General features: G+C 41.0%; 1 protein-coding gene across 4 annotated transcripts; it reads right to left on the reverse strand.

Moving 5' to 3' along the window:
- Positions 1-1,295: 1,295 nt before the first annotated feature.
- On the reverse strand, positions 1,296-20,079 carry gale (UDP-galactose-4-epimerase). Of its 4 annotated transcripts, none has more exons than XM_080211236.1 (11): positions 19,990-20,079; positions 17,556-17,682; positions 15,701-15,816; positions 13,742-13,855; positions 12,039-12,215; positions 10,066-10,179; positions 4,204-4,270; positions 2,768-2,853; positions 2,462-2,539; positions 2,215-2,329; positions 1,296-1,832 (listed from the first exon to the last, which is right to left on the reverse strand). In XM_080211236.1, exons 2-11 carry the CDS (start codon positions 17,677-17,679, stop codon positions 1,750-1,752), a joined length of 1,074 nt encoding a protein of 357 aa, XP_080067362.1. In that variant the 5' UTR covers positions 17,680-17,682; positions 19,990-20,079; the 3' UTR covers positions 1,296-1,749. The 4 variants fall into 4 exon arrangements, with proteins under 4 accessions (XP_080067362.1, XP_080067365.1, XP_080067364.1 ...); XM_080211239.1 differs by lacking the exon at positions 19,990-20,079 and adding an exon at positions 19,389-19,401; XM_080211238.1 differs by lacking the exon at positions 19,990-20,079 and adding an exon at positions 18,801-18,821.
- Between the last annotated feature and the right edge of the window lie 153 nt (positions 20,080-20,232).

Here is a 20,232-nt window from a genome sequence, read left to right on the forward strand (position 1 = left end):
GAATGTAGTTATTGGAAACATGGCAGCCAATTGGTAAATAGCAAGCTCCCACACTCAGGAATGTGATAATGACCAGATAATATTTTTAGCAATATTAGTTGTGAAATAAATATGGCTGTGGAGTGAGGCTTGAATCCACAAAATTCTGACTTAAAACTCAGTATGCTACCACTAAGCTATAACTGATAGAGAAGCGTTGTCAGACTAGTATTTTAGTCTGTTGAAAAGAAAGACTAGTCTCTTGAAAATTTCTTCACTTTATAAACATTGGAAATCTTTGGAATTATCAATCCAAAGGATTGTGGCTATTCCATCAGATATATTAAGACTAAGACTGAGATGGACAAAAATTTTTGGTGTCTTAACAATTTAAGGGACAGGAAAATGGAGTTGACAGTAAAGATCAATTATGATGATACTGAGTGGTAGAGTAGATTCAATGGACTAAGTGTCCTTATATTGCTCAATCCACTCCTTCAAACTGACAGAACAAAAATCCAATTGAAGGCTTCAAAGAGACTAGTCTTTGTTTGAAAGGAGTTTGAAGGAGTGGATTGAGCAATATAAGGACACTTAGTCCATTGAATCTACTCTGCCACTCAGTATCATCATAATTGATCTTTACTGTCAACTCCATTTTCCTGCCCCTTAAATTGTTAAGACACCAAAAATTTTTGTCCATCTCAGTCTTAAATATATCTGATGGAATAGCCACAATCCTTTGGATTGATAATTCCAAAGATTTCCAATGTTTATAAAGTGAAGAAATTTATTCTCATCTCATTACTAAATGATAAGCCCTTTACCTGGACACCTGTGTTCTAGATTCCTCAGTTAAGGGTATATAACCTCTTACAAGATTCTGAAGGGGCTGGACAGGGTAGAATGTATGTTTTAATGAGATCACCTCTAGTGTTTCTAAACTCCAGGAGGGTATAGGTCCAATTTACTCAGCCTCTTAGCATTGGTCTTTGGGATAAGAGGGTTAGTCCAATCTCGTAAACCTTTGCTGTACCACTTCCAATACAAGTATATCCTTCCTTAAACATAGAAACTAAAACTGCACAATAGTCCAGGTGTGGTCTCACGAAAGCCCTGTATAATTGTAGCAAGATGTCTTTTATTCTTATACTCCACCAACAGATATGATTGTAACCAGATTGCCAGTGCTACCAACCTGCAACCAAAATTTGCTTGTTTTAACCGTGATAAAGTCTGTCTGACTCTGCAACATAAAAATCCTTCAACAATCCTGGCATCAGTTGGTGTAACTAAGATCAATGCACTTTTCCATGTCAGAAGCAGAAAAGAAATTCTTGGAAGCACACATACCAAAACTTGGTGTTAATTTATTGCTATGGTGTTATTCCAATGTATAAAAACTTCAAATGCACCAGAGCTGTAGTCAGCTCATGTGTTGTGTATATATAAATTATATACAAGTTACTGGAACTTCAGCCAAAAAGAAAGCGAGGGACAATCTTGCTAAAAGAAATCAGTCCCTCACTGACCTTTAAACTGCTTCATAATTTTCAATTCTAAAATCTGACGTAAATCAGTAAATGTAATAAAATTCACAAGTACACAATTTCTGTGCTCTGATGTAGTTTTCAAATAACATCATCCTCCACCAGAACAGATTAGAGATCTCTAGAAAGACTACTTTGTATTTTATCACCGGTGATTTCTGGGCTACCGCTAAAGGGTTTTACAAAAGATTTAAAATCTTGTTCTCATATATAAAAAAAATCAACTGGTAGATGTCGCATTTGGTGTTTCACTCTTGCTGAAGCCGTAAGGATTTTGGGATTGCCAATGCCATAAATCTTGACCTAAAATACAAAGAATATTAAAACTCAATGAACAGTCCAGCATTTAACAATGCAATAGTACAGCTCTAAACGAAGACTTGAAAAATAGTCACACATTTTTTAACTACCCCACCACAGCAATTGCTGGAAAATCTCAGCAGGTCTGACAGCATTTATGGAGAGAGAATAAAGCCAACATTCTGCACTGACGAAGGGTCACCCTGACTCGAACCGTTGGCCCTTTCTCCACAGATGCTGTTAGACCTGCTGAGATTTTCCAGCATTTTCTGTTTTGTTTCAGATTCTGCAGTATTTTGCTTTTACACAAATTAAAATGTTGCTTTAATATGGAACATCAAAATTACATTAAACTCCCAGACATTTTATTACACTGAGTGCTTACACATCTTATCAATCCCAAACTCTGCCTTCCATCCAAGTTCCTTCTCTGCGAGAGCTGGATTGGCAAAGCAAGAAGCAATATCTCCTTCTCTCCTTGAGACAATCTGATATTTAATCTGCAAAAGATGAGAAAACCAAGATTTTTGTGTTATTTGATCCATTTTTCAATCACAGATTAGAAGTGTTTTAATTAATTATCAGCTGGGCTAAAAGGTGGCATTTCAGAAGCTCTGATTACCAGCACATACCTCTCTTCCGGAAGCTTTCTCCATCGCTTTTACCATCTGCAGAACAGAGTAACCTGTTCCAGTACCAAGATTATACACCTGGACAGAGAGAACCATACAGTGGTTATTGTGAAAACAGGTAGCCCTAGCATAAGTTATGTAGTGCTGACAAAGGACAAAGTCTGGGAGAATAGAAGAAAAAGGATGGGGTAAAGATATCAAAGAATTGGAAACAGGTAACTCAAATTGTAGAAGGCAGCAGAGACAATAGTCTTGCAGACTAAAACAGTGTTAAAGCTGCCCTGAGTGCAGCTTTCAATAACAAACCTTGCAGCTGCATTTCTCTTTAAGCTTCTTCAGTGCAGCAATGTGTCCCTTTGCAAGATCCACAACATGAATGTAATCCCTGACACCTAAACAGCAAGACAAAGCTCTTATTTGCGTGCATTCAGATCCATTAACAACTCCTATTCCTAGAAATGAGTTTGTTTCCAGTATCATGGTTATACTCATCATAACACCCAGAAAAGCCTTAGCTGCAGTACACAGCACTTTAGATTAGACATCTGCAGCACAAAAAGGTGTCATTTGTCCTTTAATTTAAAACTATCAAAAACTATCCCCACTGCCCAAATTCCTCCCCACAGCCCTGTAATCAGCATTTCAACTTGCATCCATGTCTTGGCATCATCCAGGTGATTCTGTGCTATTATGGTACAGCTTTAACATCTTTTCACCCTCAAATGCAGAATATCCTTATTGTAACCTAACAAATGCCTTCTTCTAATTCATCTTAATCTATTTGCTCCTAAACTCTTATGACAATCAGGAGGTTTTCTCAACATATATTTGCCTTTGTGCAAATACAGCACTCAGTGTAAATAACATACAGATCCTGATTATCATACACATCTGCCCAAAATGTCCCGCGTGCAAAAATCCTGCAGAGTACACTTGACCATGTAAATGTACACGGTAAGACAAGTGCCAATACAGCACCACCACTAGCAGTAATAGCAAGTCATCCATTTTCTTCTGCCATGGCGCTTTATTCTCAGAGGTCATTGGCTCTGTAGCACCTCTGGATGTTCCTGCTAATACAAACATAAATGCAGGAAGCTTCGTTAAGCATGTTGTTCACACAGGAATGGATCAACGTGAACGAGTGGCAGAGGTTTCCAGTGGAACTATTATCTAGTCAATTGAGGACATTGGAGCTGCTCAAGGTAGTTCCCCAATAAATGAAGACACTGGAGGTACAAAAAAAAAGGACCATGTACAAGGAACACAATTGGAACAACAAACAACCCCACTCCACAATTCCCTGAAGACTTTTATCTCACTGTGTGACACCCATTATTGAATTTAGTGAATGTTTATTTTCTCTCCCCAAAATTTGAAGGGCACATGACTGCATTTGCTTTCTGTTTTAAACAAAACATGCCCAATTATAAATAGATATTTTGTACAAAATAGGAAAGACAAAGCTGAAATTATCCAGAGCCGCAGAGTATGTGAATCCAACTTCCAACAAAGGAATTTGTGCTTCTCCATAGGAATTCTGCTCAGCACTGTCTTTTAAACTTTGTGTTACGGATAATATGTTTAAGTTTATGGACCCAAGAAAACTGCAGAAGTCACCTCCTTGGTGACAGTGTGAACCCAGTGCCGCACACCACATCCTTTTGGAGCATCTGTCCTTTGTGTTACCATGTTGATCGGTGTATACCTGAATCATGAATCACAAGATAGAGTGATCTTACCTGTGCCATCACATGTCTCATAGTCATTTCCAAACACATTTAGGCACTGTCGACGCCCAATAGCAACCTGAGAAGAAAGAGAAACGTTTAGCAACATCCATGATGCAGCTGCTAGTGAAAGGTTGAAGGTTGAAATGCAGAATACTGAGGTAGGCAAGGGAGAAATTTCTTGAGAGAAACCTTTGTATCCTCACAGGCTACAGGGGAGAATAGCCAATGTTGCTCCTTTGTTTAAGAAGGGTAGCAAGAATAATCCAAGTAATTACAGGCCAGTGAGCTTAACTTCAATCTTAAGGAAATTATTGGAGAGAATTCTTCGAGACAGGGATTTACTCCCACTTGGAAATAAGTGGATGTATTAGCAAGAGGCAACATAGATTATTGAAGGGGAGGTCATGTCTCACTAACTTGATCAAGTTTTTTGAGGAAGTGACGAAGATGAATAATGAGGGTAGGGCTGTTTACATGGACTTCAGTAAGGCCTTTGATAAGGTCCCTCATGGCAGACTGGTATAGAAGGTGAAGTCGCCTGGGATCAGAGGTGAGCTGGCAAGATGGATACAGAACTGGCTCGGTCATAGAAAGAAGTCTTACAACACCAGGTTAAAATGTTGAGGGGGTTGAGCTATGAGGAGAGGCTGAATAAACTAGGCTTGTACTCGTTAGAGTTTAGAAGAATGAGGGGAGATCTCATTGAGACATATAAGATGATGAATGGGATGGATAGGATAGAGGTGGAGAGACTCTTCCCACTCAGAAACGACAGTAGGACTAGGAGGCACAGCCTCAAGATAAAAGGGGGGGCGGTTTAGAACAGAGTTGAGGAAGAACTTCTTCACTCAAAGGGTGGTGAATCTCTGGAATTCTCTGCCCGTTGAAGTGGTGGAGGCTACCTCGCTAAATATTTTTAAGACGCGGGTTGATGGGTTTTTGATAAGCGAGGGGATTAAGGGTTATGGGGAGAGGGCGGGAATGTGGAACTGAGCCACAACAGATCAGCCATGATCTTATTGAATGGCGGGGCAGGCTCGAAGGGCTAGATGGCCTACTCCTGCTCCTATTTCTTATGTTCTTATAAATCCAACAGGTTTATTTGGTAGCAACCACCACTAGCTTTCGGGGCTTTTCCCCTTCGTCAGGTGAGTAGAAAGTTCTGATCACAAACAGAGCATATAAAGGCACACACTCAGTTTACAGAATACTGATTAGAATGCGAGTCTTTACAGCTATTCAAGTCTTATAGGTGTGAGTGGAGGTAACATTAAGCATAGGTTAAGTTTGCGGATGACAACGGTTGGTGGATTTGTGGATAGTGATGAGGACCATCAGAGGATACAGCAGGACATTGAAGACTTGGACAGAGAGATGGCAGATGGAGTTTAATGCATTTTGGAAGGCCCAATACAGATAGGAAATACACAGTAAATGGCAGAACCCTTAAGAGTATTGATAGGCAGAGGGATCTGGGTGTACAGGTTCACAGGTGATTGAAAGTGGCAACACAGGTGGAGAAGGTAGACAAGGTAGCATGCAGCATGCTAGCATGCTCACGCTCACCTTCATCAGCTAGGGCATTGAGTTTAAAAATTGGCAAGCCATGTTGTAGCTTTATAGAACCTTAATTAGGCCACTCTTGGAATATGGTGTTCAATGCTGGTCGCCACACTACCAAAAAGATGTGGAGGCTTTGGAGAAGATACAGAAAAAGATTTACCAGGATGTTGTCTGGTAACTATGGAGGAGACGTTGGAGAAACTTGGTTTGTTCTCACTGGAATGACAGAGGTTGAGGGGCGCCCTGATAGAAGTCTACAAGATTATGGGAGGCATGGACAGAGTGGATAGTCAGAAGCTTTTACTAGAGGGCAAAGGGTTAAGGTGCGAGGGGCAAGATTTAAAGAAGATGTATGAGGCAAGTTTTTTTTTTACACAGAGGGTGATGGGTGCCTGGAACTCGCTGCCAGGGGAGGTAGTGGAAGAAGACACAATAGAGGCATCAATACGTGAATAGGATGAGAATAGAAGGATATGGGGTTTTAGTTCAGTTGGGCAACGTGGTCGGTACAGGCTTGGACAGCTGAAGGGCCTGTTCCGGTGCTGTAATTTTCTTTGTTCTTTTCCTATTGGTACAGGATACGATTGAATTATTAGTGCATATGGTCCACATGGTCAATGTGATGTATCTAATTTGGGCGAAGAGGGTTAACGTGCGTTCTGATTTTGTATTAGTTTGCTTCTCATTTTCAGCCCACAACACTGGCTAGCAGCAATGCAAAAAAAAAGCATCAAACGTGTAAGTCTCTCCATATCAGCAGACCTCTCCACCGGCAGTGCTCAGCTTTACCTCTTCATTGTGGCACAGAGAAACTGGATCCCTCACAGCCCGAAGTTAAAGCCACTGAAGTACTGGGAGGAGATCTGGCCTCACGCATACATAAACAAATTTCCAGGACATTTGGGGGACTTGAAGGCTCAACCGAGGAGCTGAAGAGAGTGACCCTGACATTTGGACAGCCCAGGGCATCTATAAACTTTGCTCAGACTTGCGCCTTGGAGAGGATGCTCAAGTTTCATTGCAGTGTCAACACAAGAGGCAGAGTTAACCCAGAGTTGATCACTGTAGTGTGAACCATCACCTTAGAAGGCTGACACTATTAACAGAACAAAGAAAATTACAGCACAGGAACAGGCTCTTCAGCCCTCCAAGCCTGCACTGACCATGCTGCCTGACTTAACTAAAACCCCTTACCCTTCCAGGAACCATATCCCTCTGTTCCCATCCTATTCCCATACTTGTCAAGACGCCCCTTAAAAGTCACTACCGTATTCGCTTCCACAACCTCCCCCGGCAACTAATTCCAGGCAAATCTGCCTCTATATCTCCTTCAAGCCTTGCCCCTCACACCTTAAACCTATGCCCCCTAGAAACAGACCCTTCCACCCTGGGAAAAAGCTTCTTACTATCCACGCTGTCCATGCCTCTTATCATCTTGTAGACCCGTCCTCCAATGAGAACAAACCGAGTTTCTCTAACCTCTCCTCATAGCTAATGCCCTCCATACCAGTAACATCCTGGTAAATCTTTTCTGTACCCTCTCCAAAGCCTCCACATCCTTCTGGTGGTGTGGCAACCAGAATTGAACACTATATTCCAAGTGCGTTCTAACTAAGGTTCTATATAATGTTTAAACACATTATCAAATGAAGTTACTGAATGTGTTGCAGTGCAGCAAGTGGAAGTGTCACACAGTGAGACCGAGTAACATCTCATCCCTCATTCAATTCAAGGCAGAGAACGAGCTGCAGATATCATCAGCTCTCTTTTAACTGAATCTTCATCCAAAAGGCAGTCAGCAGCCCCCTCTACCCCAGCAGAAGAGGCCCAAAATCAGAGAATTAACAAATGAGCACACCACCACTGTCAGACTGCTTTCACGAGTTGGTGTTTCTCTGATTCAGCACTTGGGCGAGATATGCTATTGAGCAGAATCATTTCACTTTACATTAGTGTGTCAAACATTGTTGAGTCATAATAGAGCACGTCAACAAAAGTAAAGGACTCTTCCACCTATTGTGTTTTCAGGCCAGCCCTCTTTCTCTGAAGGGATGCGGAGGCGCAGGTTTGGGTCGGGGGGTGGGGTGGGTGGGAGGGATGCTGCAGGAGACAAAACGTCACCTACACAGAAGCTCTTACCCAAGCTCTGAAACTAGCTTACAACTTTCTGCTTCCCTCTTGTAAAATTCACACATAAACAACTTGCTTCATGGGACTGCTTTGTTTGGTTAGTGAGTCACGCTGGCAGTCAACCAAAGGTGGCTACTGACACAGGAGGCTATTTAAATTTGTGGTAACACCCAATATATCTTTGTAAAATAGGACTCATCTAAAAGGTCAAAGATTTATCACTAAACACAGCTGTGGTAAAAAAAATGATAATTACATTGCTCAGGACATGGTAAATTGCAACATTGAGAGATTAGGAAATACTCCAGATGATGTGGGGTACAGGAATAAGGAGGAGGGACTTTAAGAACCCTTCTGCATTTCAGAAAAATGAAAACAGCCTAACATCTTATTAGCAGACTTTCAGTTATTCATTGAATTACATCACAAAAGGCTATTCAACCCGTTATGTCTCTGCCTGCATGAACTGGAGCTATCCACTTGAATGCCATTTTTCTCCTCCTGCCTCAGATATGCTGACATGTCTCTTAAAATGCTGATCTAATTCTCTGTGGAAGTACGCTGCAGTTGATACCACAACAAGTGCTGTGGTAAAGCATTCCAAAATTTTGAGCAGGTTGGAACTTACAACTTCCCCCACAATCATTCTGGTACTTCCTGATACTAAATGTCACTCAGCTAGTAAGCCAGAGGCCCAGGTTAATACTCTGGGGAAATGGGTTCAAATCCCACCATGGCAACTGATGGAATTCAATCAATAAATCTGGATTTAAAAGCTAATCTCTGAAATCACTGTCAATTGTCATCAAAAATCCACCAGATTCACTTTAGGGAAGGAAATCTGCAGTCCTTATCTGGCCAGGCCCACATCCGACTCCAGACACACAGAAATGTGGCTAGCTTTTAAATGGCCTTAGAAATGACTTGGCAAATCACTCAGTTGTATCAAACCACTACAGAAAAGTTAAAAAATGAAACTGGACACACCCATCCAGCATAGAGTCAAGCACCGAAAACAACAATGGCAAACCCATCTCTGGCAAGACTGCAAAGTCTTCCTTTCTAACATTTGTTTGTTCAAAATTTGGGACAGCTGTCCCACAAACCAGTCAAGCAACAGCCGGACATGGTCATACTCACTGAAACATACCTTACAAACAACATCCTAGACATCCCCATCACCATCCCTGTCCCACCAACAGAACAGACCCACCAAAGATGGCGGCTGGTATACAGTCAGGAAGGAGTTACATTAGGAGCCATCAACCTGGAGTTTAAACCTCAAAGTCTAATGGCATCAAACTAGACATAGGCAAGGAAACCTTCTATGATGACCACTTACCCCCATCTCCTTCAGCTGATGAATCAGCATTCTGCCATCTTGAACACCAATTAGAGGAAGCACCGAGGGTGACAAGGACAAAAAATGTACTCTGGGTGGGGGACTTCAATGTTTATCAACCAAGAATGATCCGGTAGCATCACTACAGACTAAGCTGGCTGAGTCCGAAAGAACAAAACTGCTAGACTGGGTCTGTATCAGGTGGTGGGTGCTGAGGGGAAAAAAATACTGGACCTCATCCTCACCAACTTACCTGCTGCAAATGTATCCATCCATAACAGCACTGGCAGAAGTGACCACCACACAATCTTGTGGAAACAAAGTCCCATTTTCACATTGTGGCTACCCTTTCCCACCATCATGCTAAATGGGATAGATTTCAAATGAATCTACCAACTCAAAACTGTGGGTGTATCTACAATCATATGTAATTCAAGGAGGCACCTTACCACCATCTTCTCAAGGGCAATTAGGGATGAGTAATAAATGCTGGCCTAGCCAATGTGATCCAAGTGAAAGTATTTAGGGAAATATATTTTAACATCTGAATGTGAAAGTGCAAGAGAGCAGTGGGAAAACTGGCCTGAGCAGCCATGATTTGATCCTCCAAATTAAAAATGTGCACTCCAAAATAAAATCAACTAAGGATATGGGAGGTATTGAAGGGGTTTGAGGACCTTTGTAAAAAGGTAAGCTTAATCAATAATGATACAATATTTGTCATCTCCATTAAGAGGAAGTCATGAACATCATTGTTATCTTTTTGAAAGGAGAATTTCACACACTCTCACCATTGTACTTACACACTGTTTGAAACCTTTTTCTTTATTACCTACCTGTGAAATGTATGGCATCAGATTGTTGGGAATACCTTGGGGATCTTCACCTATTTTTCCTGATTCATGTGCCCCAATAGGATTGAAGTATCGAAGTAGAACTGCATTCCAATCCTGAATAAACCATGAGTTTGTTAATCGCCATCGCAAACCAGAAATTCAAAGCCATTTGAGAACACCATGTGAAAATCATGTTTAATTTTGAAAAATCACAACACTAGGAATTCATATTCTACAGTTAAAGAAAACTTTGCAAAATATAGCAACAGTGCATCTTAAAATAGAAATATTGCTTTCCAATTTACAAGGTTTTTGATAAATAAATAAATCTAACTTAGTGAAACCCTCAGTGAAATCAAGTCGTTTAGCTTAAAACCAGACAGAGAATAATAGAAACCCTATAGTACAGAAAGAGGCCGTACGGCCCATCGAGTCTGCACCAACTACAAACCCACCCAGGCCCTATCCCCATATCCCTATATATTTTACCCACTAATCCCTCTAACCTACGCATCTCAGGACATGGCCAATCAATCTAATCCTACATCTTTGGACTGTGGGAGGAAATAGCCACGATTTTATTGCCACATCAACGGAGTCACGGGGTTCATGCATTTCCCAATGCCAGATTTCCAGCGGTGTCTGGTCCACACTGGAAATCATCGGGGAGGTGCAAAAACCATTAACATGATCATTTTACTCATATCTTAGCATAGACATGGGTCAAGGGTGGAGGAGGAAAAGCACATTGTTAAAATGGCAGCGCGGGCTCGTTGGGCTGAAGGGCCTGTTTCCCGTGCTGTATTGCTCTTTGAACGTGACTAGTGGGCTCAGGGCTGAAGTCTTTGGAACTGCTGACATCTAACCCCCGCCAAAATGGTTTACTCCAGTGGGAATAATAGTAACTCCCACTCTGGGGGAACTAGCAGCCCAATCACGCTGGAGTTAAGTGGGGGGGGGCAATTGGATCCCCTCAGGGGGTTGGGCGGTGGGGGAGAAGATGTACCCCTGGACATTGATATCCTGGTAGTGCCAGCCTGTGCATCTACCACTCTCCAAGGGGCAAAATGCCCACTGCCTAAGGGGCACCTTGGGGGTAATGAAAATTAGATGTGGGGGAGGGGTCTTGGCAGGTGCAGCGAGGTCACGGGGCTGGTCAGCAATCGGGAGGCAATCAGTGTGGGACTACTGCGCCTGCGCTGATCTCAGCAAATTGGCACATGTGCAGTGGCCTGCTCAGCGCGCTGACTTCAGCTGCTCCATATCCCCTGAAATTTAACAATACTCTCGCTGGTGACCTCTGCAGTGCGCAGAATGTGGGAGATTCTTCTTTGAGCTCCCACTGAAAAAAAAAGTGTGAATTATTCTAGTTTTCACTTAGAATTCTTTGGTGGTGGTGGTGGTGGTGGTGGGGGAATTCTTCCCATAGTGTCTGCCATGAACTGTGGGCCAGGAGAATAGAGCTCATTTCTAATTATCTGTTCAAACTACAGCACAGAGATTGCAAGTGAAGCTCAGGCTCAAGCTGAAAAATCCTAGTCCTTCCAAGGCAGTTGTGGAGAAGTTTGCAGTTTATCCTAAGAAAGCAGATAACTGTCTGGGTGCAGGCCATAATGGAAAAAGTATGGTTTGAGCTGAGGATTTTAGTCTAAAGTATTTGTGGTTGTGTTTTGTGCTGTAAAGTATTTACCCAGTACCATACTAAATTAGCACTGCTTTTTGTTGTGTGAAGTTTATTCTTATTTAAAGATGTGAAATATTGTGGTGTAATTTCTCCCAATTAATTACTGGGTGCTTGAATTTCTTTTAAACATTAGCGGTTTACAGAGATCATAACAAGACATGGGCATAGCACCAATGGAACACAGTAACTTGGACAATGTTACAGATGCATTCGGTTAACACTGTATACAGCTTACTTGCAAGTTTGACAACCTAAACAGGCGTCAATGACACAGAATGGAAAGAAATACCTTTTCTGCATGGCAGACATCTTTGATCATTTCTTCAATGAAGTATTTTGTTTTTCCGTAAGAATTAGTGCAGCTACCAACAGGATGTGCCTCATCAATGGGCAGGTAACTGGGATCTCCGTACACAGTAGCTGAACTGCTGAAAACAATGTCTTTGACACCATGTGTCCTCATTGTCTAAAACAACAAAAGAAAAGGAGTACAAAGTATTCTAAAACTCAAAGGTTCACTTAAACAGAGCATCCACTACCACCTTAACAGATTCTCGGGTAGCATTCTTACACAAGGCTTTTCATTTCTCAATGACAGGCTTTACCAAATTTTAGTAATAAAAGATTAATGATCATTAATATGCAAACCAGATTAACAGAACATTCTCAAAAAACTTTGCACCGAGAACATGTTAAACAATGTACACCAAACTTAAAAGTTTTGAAGGTTCATTGAAGTATCCTGAACTAAATCTGCAATTGTATCTCAGAACTCATCTGAGGCTCCCTTCACATTTAGATGCAACTAAAATCCTGTCCCTAATTAGTTTCAAAATCACCCCAAACTCTGGCTTTAATCAAGTTTTAGCTATCCAACAGTTTGAAAATCATGCTGCTTAATTACATCCAATTATACAGACAGTCTTTGGACTTGCGACACAGTTGATTCCTGGAAACCACTCCTTAATCTTCCAAACTTGAGGGAATACAAATTGAGTCTATTAAGCAACCTGTTATCAGAAGCTAACCATGTTAGTTCCAGTATCATTCCTGAAATCTGTACTGCAGCTCTTCCAAGGCCTATAAATTGTTCTTGAGTATAGTGTCCAGAACTTAATGCAGTTTTCCAGACTGGGTATGACCAGCACTGTAAACAACTACAGCCTCTTCATATTTTAGCCTCCTTGAGATAAAAGCAGCTTTTAACAGCGTTTTTGTACCCGTTCAAAGTTTATTTATTAGTGTTACAAGTAGGCTTACATTAATACTGCAATGAGGTCACTGTGAAATTCCCCTAGTCACCACACTCCGGTGCCTGTTCGGTACACTAAGGGAGAATTTAGTACGGTCAATGCATCTAGCTAGCACATGTTTCGGACTTTGGGAAGAAACTAGAGCAGCCAGAGGAAATCCATGCAGACACGGGGAGAAGGTGCAGGCGCTGCACAGACAGTGACCCAAGCCAGGAATTGAACCTGCGTCCCTGACACTAGGAGGCAGCAGTGCCAACCATTGTGCCACTCTGCCATTATTAGTTTTTGGTTACTTCTGCTCATGTTTTTCAAAAAAAAGTAGTTTTTTGGTTGGATCCCAAGTGGATGATCTAACACTTTGCCACATTGAATACATCTGCCACAATTTTCCCACCCATTTAATCTACCAATATCCCTTTGGAACACGTTTGCTCCAAGTTATACTCTTACTGTGACACTAAACTTAGTGTCACCAGTAAATTTGGACAAGCTTCACCAAAGCAGAAGCCATTACTTTGTAAAGAGGAGAAAGGTTGGGGAAGGGAGAGAACATTCTATGAACTGAGTAATGCTCAAAGTCTGGGTTTTATCCTGCAACTGGAATTAATTCATATCTTACCGACATTGTAAACGGGTAATGAAGAGAAAGCACCTCAATCCTGAAGACTATGCTCTTCTTCCCCCTCTACACAAGTTTACCTTATAGGTGAATGAATCATCACCTTCTGAATTGACTTACCTCCAGTAGTTTAATTGTTCCTGTCAAGTTGACTTTATAATAAAGAAGAGGCTTCTGGACAGACTCTCCAACAGCTTTCAACCCAGCAAAATGAATCACAGCTGAGAAGCTATGCTGGAAAAATAACATGTTACCCTCATTAATAAAACAGATTTCACTCAGTAGTTCTCATCAAGTCATACTTGGAAAACTCTTTCAGAATCATTCTGAATGGGATTTTGAAATAATACAATGGGTAGAAGAATATTAATTTTAAATCTATAAGAAAGATAAAATAGATTTTAACACCAAAACGTTTTTTCAACTTGGTATTAAAGCTCAAGCCTGAAATGACCTTGGCAAATACAACTTAATCACAATTGAACAAACACTTATAAAATCCTTGTAGCTGTCAGAGATAGGAGCATTCTTCTACATAAATTTCTCTGCCTTTAAACCCAAGTCACTAAGCAGAAAGGACAGTATTGTAATTCACTGAATCTCAACACCAAAATTTAAACCAAAGCAAAACCACAGTTTTCAATCTGAAGAAATAATCATGCACTGAAATTCATAACCTTCTGAGTGTGAAAGGTTGTATTGTGCGAAAGGTTGCGTATGATCATCAATTACAAACAGCACTATTCACAATCTTCGGATCTTCAAAATATTTTATAGCCAATTAAGTACTTTTAATGGAATCACTGTGGTCATAAATGATAATAATGACAAATTTAAGCCCAACTCCCAACACTCTAAGTTTCAAATCTCAAACCAGTGACAAGAGTCTACAAAATACTCTTGAGGCATTGTATTACAGTGGTAGTTTGGGAAAGGGGGAGGAAAGTGAAGGAAAGAAGGGAGGAGAAAAGGAAAGGGAGGGGAGGTCAGACATAACCATGATAATTTATGGTGAATTACACTGATATTTGGATTTTGTATTTCTGACCACACTTAACCAAGGAACAGTTAGCAAAAAGAAATCTATTTCCAAATCCACTGAACAAACAACTTATACAGAATGCCTTTAACATAATAAACATCTCAGGCACTTCTCAGGAGCATTAGAGAACAAAATATGACGCCAAACTACATACAGAGATATTAGATCAGACAATCGAAAGCTTAAAGTAAGTTTTGAAAATGTATTTATTAGTCAAATTAAGGCTTACATTCACACTGCTAGGAAGTTACTGTGACATTCCCCTAATGCCACACTCTGGCACCTGTTCAGGTCGATGCACCTAATCAGCACATCTTTCAGACTGTGGGAGGAAACCAGGGCTCCCAGAGGAAACCTATGCAGACAGCGACTAAAACTGAGAATCAAACCTGGGTCCCTGCTGCTGTGAGGCAGCAATACTAACCACTGTGCCACCCACCCTTGATCAGAGTTAGGTTTTGAGATGTATTTTGAAAGAGGAGGAGGTGAAGGGTAGGAATTCCAAAGTTTAGGACAACTATAAACACAACCACTAATGGTGTACCAATTAAAATAAAGGATGCACAAAGACGCCAGAATTAAATTAGTTCATATTGTGGAAGATTGTGCAGCTGGAAGCGATTACAAAGATAGGCAGGGGCAAGACCACAAAGGGAATTGAAAGCAAGAATGAGAATTGTATTATCAAAACATTGCTCAAATGGGAGCTGGTGTTGGCCGATGAGCATAGGGGAGATTGATGCATAGGACTTAACGCAAGTTAAAACACACGCACTAAAGTTTTGGATGACCTCAAGTTTATGGAGGGCAGATATGGGAGACCAGCCAGCAGTACATTGGAGTAGTAAAGTCTATTGGCATGAATAAGAATTTCAGTAGCTGATGAGCTGAGAGAGAATGAAGTTATGATGGTGAAAACAGACAGTCTGAATGATGGAACAAATAGCAATGGATCACTCAATACATGCTGTTAAATCTTAGCTGAAATCGAAAAGATAGGAAAAGCTGATAATCAGCATTTGGATTCAGATTCGTACCTCTTTGAACAGATTATGCAGAGCAGATTCATCAAGCAGATCAATTTCTCGGAAGATTATGTCAGTTCCTGTGATCTCACTGACACGACGAATGCTTTCAGGAACTCCATCCTCACCTGGATGACAAAAACAAAATTCATGTAACTTTTCTCTGTTACATAATCTGATCATCCCCAGCACACAAGTTCATTCACTGGATGGGACAGCCAGTATATCAAACAAGTTGCTGACCAAAAGTAGGATTGCAAAGAGTTGGATGTATTCCTGGAGTTTGATCCTCTTTTATCTGTTCACAAGACAATTGCCAACAGTTTGTAAATGTTACCCGTCATTATTGCCTCTAACTCATTCCATTCTTGAGCACAAATTGTCTGCTGACAGTTCCATACACTATCAAGTGCTGCGCTGTTTAAGGTGCCTGTTTTGGATGGGATATTAAACAGAGGTCCCATCAGTCCTTACTGATGGTTGTAAAAGATTCCATTGCACTATTTTTAAGCAGTGTAAGGGAATTCTCTGTGGTGTTCTGGCAGATTACTTTGTCATTATCATGTCACTATTTATGGGACTGGGCTGTGCGCAAATCCACCACCACATTTTTATAGGAGTGCATAAACTTCAAAAAGAACTTCACCAGCTGTAAAATGCTTTAGAATCTTTTGGGCTCATGAATGACAGTGTACAGTCCTTGTTTTTCAACTTTCATATCTAACAGGAGAGAACAAGTGAAAATAGACTGCTACTGATAACAGATGACTGAGATCCCCCAAACTGGAAGACCTACCTTTGATGGCATTCGTGTAACAATGAGGACACCAAACAGTGACACAAAGGGATTTAATTTGATTGAGGGTTGGAATATTCTGAAGGAGAAATTTCATTTTGAAATTTGCAGTTAATCTAAGTGCAATCTTCAAAAAATGAAATTCTCTTCATGTGAAATTGAGTATCTGAGAATTACAACAACTTCACATCCAACTGCATTTATTGGAAAACAAAAACAAAACAAAGCAAAACGTTCTGGCAGAGCATCATTAGCCTGAAACATTAACCCTGTTTCTTTCTCCACAGATGCTACCACAGGTGAGTATTTCTTGCATTTTCTGTTTTTATTTTATTTTAAATAGGAAAATGAGGACATACAAAACTGGAATAGACTAATCCATCTTGCAATTTCCAAAGACCATTCACCTGCAATGTGGATCCAAGCAGTACAAAATTAAACTAGAACATTACAGAACTTGCAATTCAGGATATTCCAAGCTGTTACAAAATTACTGTGTGAAAATCCATTAATTGCCAACATGAATATATTTCCATATTAAAGAACAAAAATACTGGTTGTCCAAGTATCTTTTCCATCAATTGCTGAATTTCATCTCATTCCAGCTGATGTAAACTCCTTTGGATACAATGGTCTGGATTTGACATCCGAATTCAAAGTTCTCGACTAACACAGCCATTTTTCACTTGCAAAGCTGGGTAGCGAACAGCTAAACTAAGATGGCCATCACAGCCCCATCCTGCCTTTAGTTGATCTGCAAAACAAATTCCACTCGCGATCACTGGACCGTAATCAGTAATGGGAATCCTGTCCATACTTGCTGATCTCTTGCTTGCTCTCTGTCACCTAAGCCAAGAACTAATTCCTCAGGTTAATTAGTTTTCTGTAAGAAATCAGTGTGGAAACATTGATTTAACCCAGGATCTACCTGATCTTTAGGAACCACAATAATGCTGTGCTGAAGGAGAAGATTAAAAGCAGTACATTTCTGAGGGATACAGCAATCCCATCGCACAGATGCATGAAAAAGCTCCATACCACAAATGTAAAGAAATACAGAACTTTTTCTACCTCGGATTGCATTATGAAAGTTGTCTATCACAACTGGAACATATCCTGTTTTAATCAACTCAATCACACAGTGGCTACCGATGTAACCAGCTCCACCTGTTACTAGGATCTTCTGCGTCGTCATTTTCTATAAGAAAGCAAAATGATTCAGAATTATTATATTTTTCATTTTCAATTCTACATTTTCAACTATAGCAAAAGTTTCTTTAGTGTAACCAAGTTTCTCTATGATGGTTAGTGTGAAATGGCACAAAGTGCAGCCATTGAAGAACGCGTTCTTATTTATGGTTTACTCCTGAAATCCAAAAGGGTCTGAAACATTGAAGTCTGTAATAAATTTGTTCAATAACACTGAATCAAAGTTTATTTATTAGTCAAAAATAGGCTTACATTAATACGGCAATGAAGTTACTGTGAAAATCCACTAGTCGCCACACTCAGGTGCCTGTTCGAGTACACTGAGGCAGAATTTAACATGGCCAAAGTACCTAATCAGCATGTCTTTCAGATTGTGGGAGAAAACCTACAGACAGAAGGGGAACAATCTTAAAATCATACAACCATGCCTAATGAGTAGGTTCAGGGTTCTGAGTTCATTATCTTTGGCCTTTATGGATGCAATTACCCATTACAACCTCAGTTTTTATACATCAGTGAAAGTCCACATGTCGACATGTTACCTCACAACCTAAAATAATTTAACTGACGTCAATAATTTTAAATTTCTTTATATGCCCAGGCTCACACTGTTGAATTTTTTGCTATCCCATCAATTCTTTCAAGCCCTTTCTGTATAACTGCTAGTCAAACACATGAAATCTTCGTTTCGGTATCTGTAGCAAAAATCATGTATTCTCAAGAGATTTACCTTTGCAGAACTGACCGTTTTCAACACTGCGATCAAATGATTCAGGAACCTCCATCGTTCTTTGTTATCAATAAATTGTGGATAACAGCAGTAGAATGATATGTAATTTAAAACTTAGACATAAACAGGGCACTTTAAATCTTTACCCGTATTGCAACCATTCTTAATCAAAAACTGGCCCTTCTAGGGAGCACTTGGATTTACACAGGGCACTTTCTACACTGGCCTTTCTTCAGAAAGGTTGATCGATTAGCTATGAAAGACATTCCTTCCAGCTGATCTCGCAGGTCAATTATGCGAACAACCTATAAAGAAGTTAGACAATTACTGAAACCGGAGAGACGCGCTGGAAGGAATCGCACTCATTCAAAGTTTACCAAGTTTATAGCAGCCAGGTTTATGTGAAGCTCCACACCTACAGATTACCCCGAATTACCAAGTATTTTCTTCCCGAGCAGTCTTTTGAAATGTCGATTCTTAGTTTCCTGATCAGTCTTTTGGTCTTTGAACAGACTCCAAAGTTCTTTCACAGCAGTTCAATCCCAGCCAGCGCTGCCTATGTGTCCAGCAGCAATGGGGAATGAATGGACTCGTTGTGCAACTCACCAGGAAGCAACCTGCACCGTGCAGGAATACTGACGTGGCCGGAACCAGCGCCCAAGGAGCCGGGATTTAGAAGGACCGGAGCTACAGGAGATGGGGAGGGGTTGGGGGGAACAAGCAGCGACTCCGCTGCCTGGAGAGCGGGCACGGAGCTGCAGCCTCCCCCACTGCCCCCTGTGCCAGTGAGGTCCTTCCCAGGGCCAAACCTCCCCCCCCGCCCCGCCCATTCCACCAAACCACAGTCCGCCTGCATAGGGCAGCCCAGACCCCGGGAAGCTCCACCAGGCGCCCGCCGCCACTCTAATCCTTGCCTCCGGTTGAAATGTTCGTCCCTCCACCCCACCCCCATTAGGTCCTCTCACCTTGTCTACCTCCCCCGCGCACTACGCCTGCGCAACTCCCTCCCCCACCCATGGTTGGAGCTACGCGCACTAGCCTCACTCGCATCGCTACTCCGCATGCGCTAAACATTCCCTTCTCCTGCCACAGGGGGCGCTGCAGCCTCGGGACCGATACATTGATACATCGGAGCTGCTCAAGTCCATGTTCACCTGGGAGGAAGGAACTGGCAAAAGTTTGACTTGCATCTTCGTACTGCTGTACAACGTCTCACGCAAACTGTTAAATGTTTACAAACGGTACCATAAGCTTTGAGCTGTACTAATAAACAATATTATGACCATACATAAAAGCAGGAACAATGTAATGACCATCCCCAGCTGTGTACAGCTTTGTAAAATGTTTCCTCTCTTACCACTAAATTTAATTTCCTCTCTCTTAAACTCGTCTTCAGTACATTACTCGGTATATTGTCCCAGATAGGTTATTGAACCACAAGGTAGATTTAAACCAAGTTTGGATATACCAATCCAACATTTCATTTCCATCTCGATAGTAATCAGTAGTGAGAAGGGAGACAACATTAGCATAAAAAAAGGTTACTTAAATGGCAACAAGACTTACCAAAACCACAAAGCCAGTACAGTGCAATCTACTAATGAACGTTTCCCTGAACAACCAGCAGGAGGTGAAATTTCAGGCAATTCAGTGTTTTGAATTAATTGATGTATATTTCAGGAACACGTTTGGAAAGCTTTAATGTAAAAATTGGTACAAACATTTAGTTATTGTTTCTTGGAGTGAAACAAGCATTCAATCTTTGACAAGATTACTGTTAATATTACTTTTGCAACAGTTTGACAATTG

This window comes from Carcharhinus amblyrhynchos, chromosome 24, assembly GCF_965287045.1.
Source record: "Carcharhinus amblyrhynchos chromosome 24, sCarAmb.v2.hapA, whole genome shotgun sequence".
Classification (NCBI taxonomy): Eukaryota; Metazoa; Chordata; class Chondrichthyes; order Carcharhiniformes; family Carcharhinidae; genus Carcharhinus; species Carcharhinus amblyrhynchos.

Bases quoted from the DNA above. Each gene is read 5' to 3' on its own strand.
- gale (XM_080211236.1), bottom strand. From the start codon at position 17,679: ATGACGACGCAGAAGATCCTAGTAACAGGTGGAGCTGGTTACATCGGT. The intron at 15,817-17,555 runs GTAGAAAAAGTT...TTTGTCATCCAG, and splicing joins CTTTCATAATGCAATCCGAG to GTGAGGATGGAGTTCCTGAA. The intron at 10,180-12,038 runs GTATTTCTTTCC...TGGTTTATTCAG, and splicing joins ATGTCTGCCATGCAGAAAAG to GATTGGAATGCAGTTCTACT.